Genomic DNA, 12,130 nt, shown 5'->3' on the forward strand with positions numbered 1-12,130 from the left:
CCCAGAAAGCCCCGGTGTCATTAGTAAGCTGGACATCATAAGTCATAAAAATATGCTTGTAAGTCCAGGGGATTGACTGGTTATGTGTTCTCATATCCTTTTTTATTTCTTCACCTGTTTCTCCCTCAGTCTTCTGCAGTTTCTAGAGTATTTTTCTTTGTTATCACTGCTCAAGACTTTGACCAAACTGGAATGTTGTTCCTTATAGTACTGAGAAGACATGGTGATTTAAAAATGTAATATACATGATAAATTTTTGATTCTGCAAGGCTTGCCACCTCCTCCAGTATTAATGATAGCTCAGATTTTTCCAAGCTTAAATTCATCGTGGGAGGTTATGTTTGCAGAGGGCTCACGTGTTTCCCAACAACTTGATGAAAAGGCTCACTGGGCTAAGCCGGCTTCTGAGTGTGATCCAGACTTTATATAATACCTTTTTGGTTTAGTTTGGTTTTTGTTTTTTGGGTGGTTTTTGTTGTTGTTTGTTTGTTTGTTTGTTTGTTTTTTGAGATAGTGTTTCTCTGTGTAACCTTGGCTGCCCTGGACTTGTTTTGTAGACCAGGCTGGCCTCAAACTCACAAAGACTGGCCTGCCTCTGCCTTTCTTAGTGCTGGGAATAAAGGCTTGTCCCACCATGGCAGTCTGATAATACCTTTTGATTTTTTTTTAATGTGGCCTGAGAGAGTGAGACGGGACAAAAAATATGTCCTGGGGGCTGGAGAGATTGCTCAGTGGTAATAAGCATATACTCTTTTCCCAGAGGATCTGGGTTCGATTCCCAGCACTCACAACAAGGTGGCTCACAACCCTCTGCGAGCCAGTGAGCCTGGTACCGGAAGATCCTATGCTCCCTCTGACCACTGCAGGCAAAACACCCATGGACATAAAATAAATTAAAAGTAAATTTAAAACTGCATTTTGTTTTTATGAACACATCATTATCGCTGTTCGTGATGATCCCATAGAGTAAGAAGTTACGCTTTTTTCTTTTGTTCATTCTTTTTTAGTTTTAGTTTCAGTTTTAGTTTTTGAGGCAGGGTTCCTCTGTGTAGCCCTGGCTGTTCTGGATCTTGCTCTGTAGACTAGGCTGGCCTCAACTCACAGATTCACCTGCCCGTGTCTCCCCAGTACCTGGATTAAAGGTGTGCACCACTCCCACCTGGCCTAGCAGTAATGTTTTTCATGGGCTTCAAGCATGTTTGGTTTTACTTGAGGAACATAGTTAGAATGTTCTATAATGCTTTAAAGTTCTTTGTGTCATGATTCCAGTGTCTGGGCCATCTGAAGTGTGGCCTCAGTTGGTGACTTAGCTGCAGAGGCTGGTTATGTTTTCCTAGTGTTTGGAATGCTACAAGGACATTTTGAGCATTATGCTCTGATTCGGGGTCTTGTTGGAAATCACCTGACAGCCGTGGATCTTGTGGTGGCTGTAAGCCCATGGCTGGATTTAGGAATTGGATGGCAAACTTGTAGTCATCGTGGCGGGCTTTGACGCCAGCTGTGATACTTTGGGCTCCTGTCACAGTATGACCATGAGGGTCAATCCAAGACATGGGCTTCTTAGCCTTAAGCCTCTGTTGTGTTGCTCTGTGCACACCCAAGATGTATATGGGTTTACACACATGTGAAGAGAGACTTGCTTCCCTTCCTTCACTTCCTGAGGACCCACTCACTCTCCGCCTTCTAGGGACTATTCTTTCTTCTGATCAGAAGCACAGGATCTGCCCACTGGTTTTTGTGGCCTCTTCACAGCTGTGTTCAGTGCTCAACCTTGGTGCGAGCCTGGGAGACAGGTTGGATCAATTGAAAAAAAAAAAGAGGAAGAGGAGGAGCTCCCTGTCTGTTGAGTGTCTTCTTCAAGTTTGGGCTCTTGCAGTCTGTCTGCTTTTGTGTACTTTTGGTTTAGGGTTTTGGGGGTGGTTAATGGGGTGAGGTAGCACTTTGCTCCTTACTGGGCTGCCACAGTAACACAGAAGCTCTGTCCCCAGACAGCCCCTCCCTCACTGTTTACTTATATTGGAACATTGTCTCTGCTTTTCTTGGCAACATTTTTCTAGGGTGCCTTCTAAGTGCTTGCTTGTTTCTTAATCCATCAAGGCTATAGTGGAAGGCTCTAGGTGCTATTTAGGGGGCAGAGGGAAGAAGGCTTGCTGGGATTAAACATGCATTTCTTGAGAAAAATGCCTTACTTTTAGGTTTAATGTTTCTAAGTGGATTATTTCCATTTAGTTAATGCTTGATTTATTGTTTCAAATAGTTTATTTCAAAATAATTACAGAGTTATGGAAGAAATTTCAAAGTGTTATATCCATTGTCTGTTTCTCTCTCATAGTATGGTAAATCATCAGGAATTTGACACTGTTTCAGTGTGTGTGTGTGTGTGTGTGTGTGTGTGTGTGTGTGTGTACATGTATGTCCCTTTGGGGTATACGAGCCACTTTATCTTAGTGATATGTGATAACGTATATGTGTCATTTTGTCAAATGCGCTTAGTGATCCTACAAAAGCAATCCTTTCTTCCAGAGGTGCACTCGAAGCACCCCAACAAAGGCTTGAGGGTTTTGATAACCTTCCTACACAGGACTCCTAGCTCTTTTCCTGCGTGTTTAATTTGATCGTGATTAAAGGTCCATTTAGTATAATCAGTCACTGGGGAGCTTATGTCATCAGTTTAGCTAAGAGATACGGTGTTTGTGAGAATTGGAGAAGCCCTGCTCGCTCCGCTGTTGACCCTCGGCCCACAGGGTCCCTGGGCTCTCTGAGCCTTCTGAGTCTGCGCACACCACTTGGGGTCCCTGGGCTCTCTGAGCCTTCTGAGTCTGCGCACACCACTTGGGGTGCTACTCCAGCCCGTCGTGCTGCCGTGTTCGCCCCTCTCTTTCTGTGAGTCATCTTGAACCCGAGCATTTCTGCCCTGTGGCCCTGTCTATGGGCAGGGATGGCTATTAACTTAGCCTGTTGCTAAGCATCTGCCAGGCAGCTTCAAAGCAAAGAGGATACACAGCAAAGGCACAATTCAGTGAATGAGGCGGCGTGGGGGCCATGCTGGGGAAGTGCAGTTCACGGATGAGTGCAGTGGGGAGCCCAGTGCTCCCTACTGTCTGTCTTTTAAACTTTAACCTTATGGGTATGGGAGTTATGTTTTGCATGTATGTCTATGTACCTTTGTGTATGCAGTGCCCAAGGAGGCCAGACGAGGGTAGCAGCACTCACTGAGCTAGGTGAGAGCTAGGTGAGGGTTAGATGCTAGATGTGGGTTCTTGGAATGGAGCCCTGGTCCTCTTTAAGAACAGCAAGTATTGTTGAACACAGAGCCATGTCTTCTGCTTCCAGCTCTTTCTTTTATTGTGTGAGCTGTCATCTTCTATATTAAGGGTGCTTTGTGAATGTTTGTTTTCTTTTTATTGAGCACCCACTCAGGGTTCGGTTCTGGGACCCTGATGGTACAAGAGGAAACAAAATAAGCAAAATGTTCAGCATTCCTGATATCCAGGTTTTGCAGGAAAGGACAGAGTTAGGATAATAAACACATGACATATTGTGTGCTATGCTATGTGAACTACCGTGGTAAACATTAAGGGGGGAAAAATAAGAGTAGATCTGAGTTCTGCAGAGAGGTTGGTATTGCAAATCAAAAGGCTGGGCAAGGCCTCCCTGGTAGTCCGTCGTGTCTTCAGTGAGTTAGTGAGACGGATGTAGTGCAGAGGAAGAGTGTGAGCAGGGGTCTTAAGATATTAAAAGCTATATACTAAAATTGTATCTATACCCCCAATTACCTCCTGGCTGTAATAGCTGTGATCCAAGTAAATGTTCCCCTGAAAATGAAAATGGAATTAATACTGGGACTATTTCCCAGCTTGAGATCTGTGCAGGACTCAGTAGTTCTTAACCAAAGGGCTTGGGACTAGAAGAGTTTCAGATTTCAGATTTTAGGGTGTTTAAGGTATTTTAGGGGATGAAAACCAAGAGTATATTTTTATGTTTCATATATATCACTGGTGTTTTGACTACAACCTGCTATGTGAGGAAAAGTGTGGTGTTTTGACTACAACCTGCTATGTGAGGAAAGGTGTGGAATCTTCTGCTTGGGGCATCCTATAGACATGATTAATGATGCTAAATCTGTAGTGTGTGTGTGTGTGTGTGTGTGTGTGTGTGTGTGTGTGTGTGTATGTGTCTTATCTGTTTCTATCTAGATTTCATTTTTATCTGTCTTTTCATGTGTTCACGTATGTCCTCCTGGCCTGAAGACTTTTACCCTTTCTTGGGATTACATGGTAACCTTGAGTTGAGGTTCTGCATACCTCTGGCTTGTATGCGCTCACTAACTCTTCATTAATTCTTTGGGGTTTTGAGATAGGCTTTCTCTGTGTAGCCTTGGTTGTCCTGGACTCGCTTTGTAGACAGAGTGGCCTCGAACTCAGAGAGCTGCCTGCCTCTGCCTCCCTGAGTGCTGGGATTACAGGTGTGTGCCACCACACCCAGCTTACATTTTTTTTTTTTTAGAATTTTTTTTAAAGGTTACTTTCTGCCCTGAAATAACAAGCCTGCTTTCAAACAAACAAACAAACACAATAAAAACTAGGCTTTGAGTGTTTGAAATAAAAATGCATCTCAAGTCACAAGTGGCATGGAATAGGAAGGTGATGGGGGAAGCTGGCATTTTCCCTGTGTGAGAGAGGCTGTGCTTCACTAGCTCTCTGTGGGTTCCTGCCTCCTGCAGGGCTCGTGTCTCCTCTGCAGTAAGCAGTTTTAATGGTTCAGCCTTACATTATTTACAGAGCCCACCCCCTCTCCCAACCCACCCTATAGGGCCCTTCAGGGGAAAGCTTTTAAATTAAGGGGCGCTTCTGCAGCCCCCAGAAACTCCCCCCCCCCCCTTTAACTTTTGTTGCTTTACACTTTGTGCTGAGAACCTGTCCTGGTAGGATTTAGGAGATTTGGCATTTGCCTTTGAGTTCTTACACTGGAGATAAAAGTGCCTCCTTTCCTGCCTTGGCACAGGAGAAGAACCTTACTACTGAAAAGGCTATTAATCCAGCAGCCGTCAGCGTGACGCAGGGGCTGTCAGAATTCTTACACCTTAGGCCATTTCCTTCAGGAACCCTCTCTTGGGGCTCTTAAGTTGATTAGTTTTCTCTTGGCTGAAAGAAACCTCCCCAGAAAGCTCTCCTTTATATTTACTTGCAGACACTTGATAGATCAGTGTGACAACACGGGTTACAGTTCTGCCTTTTCGCCTATTCCATTCTTCACTGTGATCCCTTCCTCCTGAATTTCAAACCGTGTGCATCTTAAGTTGAGCTGCAACTAAGGCTTTGCTCTTTATCTTCAGTTTATTAACAAAACACATAGGAATCTTTACACTAACTTTCACCTTTTGGAAAATGAAGAGCTGGGGTTGAGGGTGTAGTTCATCAGTCTAGCTTGCTTAGCATGCCTAGGCCCTGGGTTCAAATCCCAGATGCCTCCTTTTCCCTGCAAATAAATTGCTGTGCAAGCAACTGCATAGCTTGTTGAAGAACATGTGCTTAACATGTGCGAGGTTCTCTGCTGGGTTCCTAACACCTCAAAAATGAATAAGTAATAGAACATGAGCTCTGGGAAATTGGACATGGCCTTTAGTGTTGGCAAAAATCTGTGTTTACTTATGCTTGTAAAGCGTGTAGCAAGTGCTAGGCTTAGGATTTAAGGTGTATGGTGGTCTTACATGGACCATTAATCTTTCCATTTTCCTTACACTTCTTGATGACATCAGAGAGGTGTGGGCATACCGCTCTGAGGTGTACTCGCTGCCAGTGGAGAGGGAGTCCTCTCTTTCGGAAGATCCCCTTTGAGAATCAGGATGTATGGTTGAGTGGGGAATATTCTAGTATAGGTGTAGCTTAACACCTGGAGTCTGGATGGATCACCTAGAGGCCTTCTCCTTGTGCCACACACATCAGTACAACAAGGAGTGCTTGTTAGAGCTGAAGCCATGTTAGAAGCAACAGTGGGACTGTAGTGATTTCTGGACCAATGGGAGGGCACCTTACGTTAGTGCTGTGGTACTCAGCCTCAGTTCCTGTTTCCTCGGGCATCTCTTGTTTTCTTTGTTGTGGTGTACTGTCTGTGGCTAGAGGACCCATTTCAGAAGAGTAGAGGGTGTGTCTGTGTCATTCACTGCTCACCTCTGGCTTCTAGAATTCGGTGGGTACTCAGCAAATGTTCCTTGAATGCCAGGCTCTGCGCACAGTGGACAGAGCCAGCACAGGTATTTGCCCAGGGAAACCCTACTTTTCTCTTCCGTTTCATCTGTTTTCACATGTGTTCTCTTAAATGTATATACTTGGAAGAGAAATAGAAAGACTTCTGGAGCAAGGGCAGAAGCCACATAGAGTCACAGCTGCGACGCTGTGAAGATGTCCCCCTGCTGTTGTGGGTAGCAGAGTTGTGTCATCAGGTCAGAGATGGAGACTGGGGATGTGGTATGTGAGGACTGACGCCACCTGGACGGCCCCCCAGGCTGGCTCACGTTTGCCGGTTTCACAGTATGCATTTCTGTCTTCGGGGCACCGTGTACCAGATTCATGGTCACAGGTTGGATTTGCTCCCAGAACTAAACCCATTAGTGAGCCGCCGAGCGAGGCTTTCGTTCTGTCCTTCCTTTTCCCCTCCTCTCAGCCCTCCCACAGATCTGAGTTTTCAGAGTGCCTGTGAAGTGAATGGTAGCAGTCTGTTTTCTTTATGATTTGGATTTGCTGGGAAAAATTGATTAGGGATGTATCTTGAGGCTTTCAAGTTTTGATTGATTTTTGAGGTGTGGATAGAACCCAAGTAAAGCAAACGATATCTCCCCAAACTGTGGGACAAATAAAACTACATGCACAAAACCAAGAAAACAAACAGAACCCCGCAGAAAGGGAGACAGAACACTGCTCCTTTGGGGGGACACCTGGGTTTGCACTTTAGTTTTTATTGTGTGATAGGAGCACACTTTCCAGTGTGTCATTGTGAGGCTGCACAAAAAAGCCAAGGTCAGCGGACTGGCCACCTTCATGGGGAGCAACACTGTGGGTGTCCCTTGGGCATCTACCTTTTGGGCAAAGACAGCTCTCTCATTATTGGATTTATGTGAGTGTTTCACCTCTCTGGAGACTATCTGAATAGATAGTGGTAGTCTCACCTGTTGCCAGGTATCAGTCCATGTATGGACCCAAAGCTCCTGGAAGCTGTGTTTTTATTTACCTAACTCCATAGGCAAAGTGTTGGCTCAGCCTGACCCGAAACCCTAACTCTTAAGATTTTTATGCCCATTCTAATACACTTAATTATCTCATTTTTTTTCTTTGCCCTTTGCTACAGACCATAAAACCATGGGAAACGCAGAAAGCCAAAATGTGGACCACGAGTTTTATGGGGAAAAGCATGCTAGCCTGGGGCGGAAGCATACATCGCGCTCCCTGCGACTATCACACAAGACACGGAGGACGCGGCATGCTTCCTCCGGGAAAGCGATCCACAGGAACTCCGAAGTGAGCACCCGGTCCAGCAGCACCCCCAGCATCCCCCAGTCCCTGGCCGAAAATGGCTTGGAGCCCTTCTCCCAAGAAGGCGCCCTAGACGACTTCGGGGACCCCATCTGGGTGGACCGAGTAGATATGGGCTTGAGACCTGTATCTTACACCGATTCTTCTGTCACTCCCAGCGTAGACGGCAGCATCGTCCTCACGGCAGCCTCTGTGCAGAGCATGCCCGACTCGGAGGAGAGCCGGCTTTACGGGGATGACGCTACATACTTGGCTGAGGGAGGCAGGAGGCAGCGTCCCTATACATCCAATGGGCCCGCGTTCATGGAGACAGCGAGCTTTAAGAAGAAACGCTCCAAATCTGCAGACATCTGGCGGGAAGACAGCCTGGAATTCTCACTCTCAGATCTGAGCCAAGAACATTTAACAAGCAACGAAGAAATCTTGGGTTCCGCGGAAGAGAAGGATTGTGAGGAGGCTCGGGGGATGGAAACAGAGGCGAGCCCCCGGCAGCTCAGCACCTGTCAGCGAGCCAACTCCCTGGGTGACTTGTATGCTCAGAAAAACTCTGGGGTTAAAGCGAACGGAGGACCGAGGAACAGATTTTCAGGTTACTGCCGGAATTTGGTGTCGGATATTCCCGATCTTGCAAAGCGTACGATGCCACCGGCTGCTGCTGAAGAGACTCCTCCATACAGTAATTATAACACACTTCCCTGTAGGAAGTCGCACTGTCTTTCCGAAGGTGCCACCAACCCGCAAATTAGCCTTAGCAAGAGCATGCAAGGCAGAAGAGCAAAAACAACCCAGGTAAAGCCTCAGAGATTTCAGCAGTTTGAAAGTGGTGCATGGCTCTTAATGTGCATGATCAGTTTGCATGATCAGTTTGCTCTTATTAGTTTCTCATTTTAAAAGTGGGCTTTACCCGGTTGGTTTGTCTGGCAGCGGCTGTGGCTAGTGTAGCTTCTCCTGCGCCCCTCTTACACTTCAGTGGGTAAGGGGTGGGGATTAAGGGGTGTGCATGTAGGATGTGCTAGCAATGGCAGAGGGCTATTAACTTCATACTGGGAGGCTGCCTCTCAACTCAGGCCCTCAGCAGCACCTCCCTGGTGGACTTTCTCACTTGGTCCTCTCTGTGGACCAGCAGGCGTGGCGGGTTGCAGGTTGTGGAGCTGGTATCCACATTACAGCAGGTGGGGAGAAGTCTGTGGGCAGTGCCTCTGAGGAGACATTTTTGATTCAGGCTGGCCTGTGGTCACTTGTCAGCTTCTCTCTGGTGTTGGCAGGCCTGCTGCCTTACAGGAGCCATTTCAATTTCCTGTTCCTTGCGATGCGGCCAGCCCCGTCTCTGGAGGGGGGTGTACAAGGAATAACATGGGTGGGTTCCCAGTTTCTAGTTTGTAGCCAGCTTGTTTGACCTCAGACAAACCCCGACTTGTGGAGGTGAGGATAACGATGCTTAGCTGCTGACTGCAGGAGAGAGTGGGTAAGACAAGTGTCTCAGCAGCGGGAGGAGGGCCTGCTAGCTTGCCTGGCAGTGGTAGAGGGTTGGGAGAGACTGTCTGACAGCCCTGTATGCTTTGATCCTTTCCTGAAACTTCTGCTCCTTGTGGCCGATTTTGGGGGAGCTTGGGATCTGACCAGGTTGAGAAGTGGTTAGTGAACTGTGCTTTTGACCCAAGAATGAGCCCCATTTGTTTTGAAAGAAGACATTGGGCATCATGGTGACCTGCAAAGGCTGCTGCACTTTGACCTGCCCAGTAGGGGGCAGTGCTGCACTCTCTGGCCTGGCCCAAGTTTGAGTCAAAGGGACATTGGCAGTGTTACTTTAAAGTGGTCCAGTTGGTGGAGGGCCTGGAGTGAGGGTGGCTTTCTTCCTGAAGATGGTTTTGCTTATGTCACCAAAGCCACCAAAGCCACCAAAGCCTTCACCTCTTTGTAACTGGTTGACTTTGGCAAGGTAGTAATATTTTTTAAAGCCTTGATTTCTTCACCTCTCTAAGTGGAGGTATTGGGTCGGGAGACTCCAGCTCAGAGGCAGAGTGCTTGCCTGCAAGAGGCTCCGGGTTAGGTCCTCAACATCGTGGGTGCACACACACCAAGTAGGGGTAATAATAGAACTATTTGAGGAAATGCAGTGAAATCATGCATGAGTCATGAAACCTAGTTTTTAGGAAGCAGCCAGGTGGGGGCTTTGTTCACCCATGTGACCCTTAACTGGTACGGTGGGTTGAAGACTCAGGGCAGGTGGATGTCTATGCCCAGATCTCATGTTGATGAGAAGTCGGAATGTGTCGCTCTGAGAAGGTGAGCATTTAAGAGGCACTGCCTGAATACCTACTCCCACTCTCTTTCTCTCTTTTTTTCTGAGTCTAGATTATAATAAAAGTGAGGTTATAATGGGAGCGACAGGTCAACACCCTACCCGTGGTTCCTCTCACTACCCCGTGAGGGTCACTACTGAACTGTCAGTTTGGCAGGCCATGGCCAGGTGACCCAGTAGAGTCACATGAAAATCACTAAAGGGCTACCCTGAAATTGTCTGCTCTCAGAACTGCTTCAGAGGTTGGCAAAGGATATGTTGACCCAGGTAACACCTTTGCCTGGAACGGCTCAGTTGGCTGCTTCCCTGTGTGAGGCTGGAGAGGGCTGCCCAGCTGTGCTCTGGCCTCTTCATGGTTCTGACACCAGAGATAATCAGACCTCGACTTCTCCCCACTGTTGAAGTAACAGTCATCCACGGAAGAGGGACAAAGCGAGACAGTGCTCCCCTGGGAAGCTGCAATGCCGTATCTCCATCCCTTGGCATGCTGACTTCCCAAGTTAATATACAGAAGTGAGGTCATCTTAGTGTGCCGTCTCATAAACTACTGCTTAATGGAATGCAAAGCGCTACAGACAAGGAATTCTAAGAGGGCCATTTGCATGCTGGCCCAGCTGCTCACCCAGTGGATGACCTTGGGTAAGTCACTTCATCTAAGAGGTCCCCATCCAGGGAGAGTGGCACCATCCTCCATCAGGGCTGTATTAGGCGAGCCAAAAGGGACGCCATGCTTGGAAACCCTTTTATGGGGCATAGAAAACGAACGGAAGTATTACTTTGGTATTGACTTTGTATGTTGAGTAAGGATCTTTAATGACTTGAAACAAACCCCAGAATTATGCACAACACTACACATCCACCCACATTTTCCTGGTCTAAGTTTGAGCCCACTGTGTTCCAAGCAGTGTATTTTAAGAGACAGTGGGTGTGGAAGCCTCCTTGAAAAGAATTCTTCTTTTTCTTTTCAAAGTTTTTGACCCAAGGGACCTCTGTAGCAAGCTTGAATCATGGATCTTAGTCTCCTTGCTGGCCCTGTGATGTAGCTCAGTGTCTCACAGCCCAGTCAGCCGTTTCACTCCCACCGGAAAACGTTCCTGGCAAACATTTGGCTCAAGAGCACGACCTCTCAGCCCGGAGAAAATACACTGGATCCAAAATGATGCAGACAATTTCATTTGATTTGAAAATGATCAAAAAAAGGTTTTGGCCATTCTTCCTGTTTTGTGTTGTGTTCGTTCGGCGGTTGGATTTGTTAGTGGAACAGGCAGGGTGTGTTCTTCACATGTAAGCTTTGTGTTCAGTATCAGGCACACAATGAATTTGTTTAATCATGTGTTTGGACACGTGTGTTTTGTTTGTGTACACATGTTGTATGTAGTTTGTGCTGAAAACAAACAAAAATCCAGCTTCCCACTCTTGGAGTTGGTTTATCATTGATTTCAACGACAGGACAGGATATGCTGCTCCTTGGACATAGTTGTTGGATTTTGGCCTGAACTTGGCTCTTTGGTTACTATTTCTTTGGTAGTCCATGGAGAGGTGCAGAATCAAGGGTGTCAGCAAGTCTGAGCCTGGAGTTTTCACCTCCTTCCTCTTGGTTATTTGACCTCATGAGTGTGGGTTCTTTTCAAAAGGCACTCCTAGGAAGATTGAGTATTTCAGGAGGGAATGAGTGCCTCTCCAGAAAGTCACAGATGCCTACTACATAGTGGCTTCAGCAGGCGGGGCAAGGCTTGGCTTCATGTTCTGGAGTTCTACTCTTCCGCAGCTTTGAGGCTTCCAAAGGATGAGGAGAGAGGAGACATTGCTGCTGGTGCTCTGTCTTGTGCCCAGGCGGGGAAGCTCTGTGGAGTGCCTGAGGAAAGCTTTGGCTTGGAGCCATCGTGCACACTTGAGGAGACCTTCATTTACCCAAATAGGAGCTGGAAGAAAGTGACTTGGCTCTACTAAGCCTGTTGCAAGGAGCCACCGAATCTAGAGAGCTGCAGGGAGATCCGGGCTGAGGTGAGATGGCCAGCTGTCAACATCTCTGCATCCCCAGAAGCCTGTGCACCCTGGCGTCCGTCTATTACAAAGAAAGCTGCTGTGAACATAGTTGAGCGAGTGTCCTTGTTGTATGGTGGAGCATCTTTTGGGTGTGTGCTTAGCAGTGGTATAGCTGAGTATACCACTATTCCCAGTCCAGTGGGAACAGGAAGAAGCAGAGAGGGAGCTCTGTAAGACCTCAGGGTTAATTTCAGCCTCGTTTCAAGACAGCAACTTCCTGGGGGGAACCTCACAGACTATCTCTACCTGACTC

General features: G+C 47.1%; 1 protein-coding gene across 8 annotated transcripts in view; it reads left to right on the forward strand.

Moving 5' to 3' along the window:
* TIAM1 (TIAM Rac1 associated GEF 1) overlaps positions 1-12,130 on the forward strand; it is a 361,545-nt gene that overhangs the window by 233,512 nt on the left and 115,903 nt on the right. For all 8 annotated transcript variants that reach the window (XM_084800521.1, XM_084800517.1, XM_084800515.1 and 5 more), the window contains one exon: positions 7,345-8,318. In XM_084800521.1, the coding sequence (XP_084656647.1) occupies positions 7,356-8,318 (963 nt within the window). In that variant the 5' untranslated portion in view covers positions 7,345-7,355. The remainder of the gene's footprint in view (positions 1-7,344; positions 8,319-12,130) is intronic.

Source organism: Acomys minous (genome assembly GCF_964271855.1).
Source record: "Acomys minous genome assembly, chromosome: 11".
Taxonomy (NCBI): Eukaryota; Metazoa; Chordata; class Mammalia; order Rodentia; family Muridae; genus Acomys; species Acomys minous.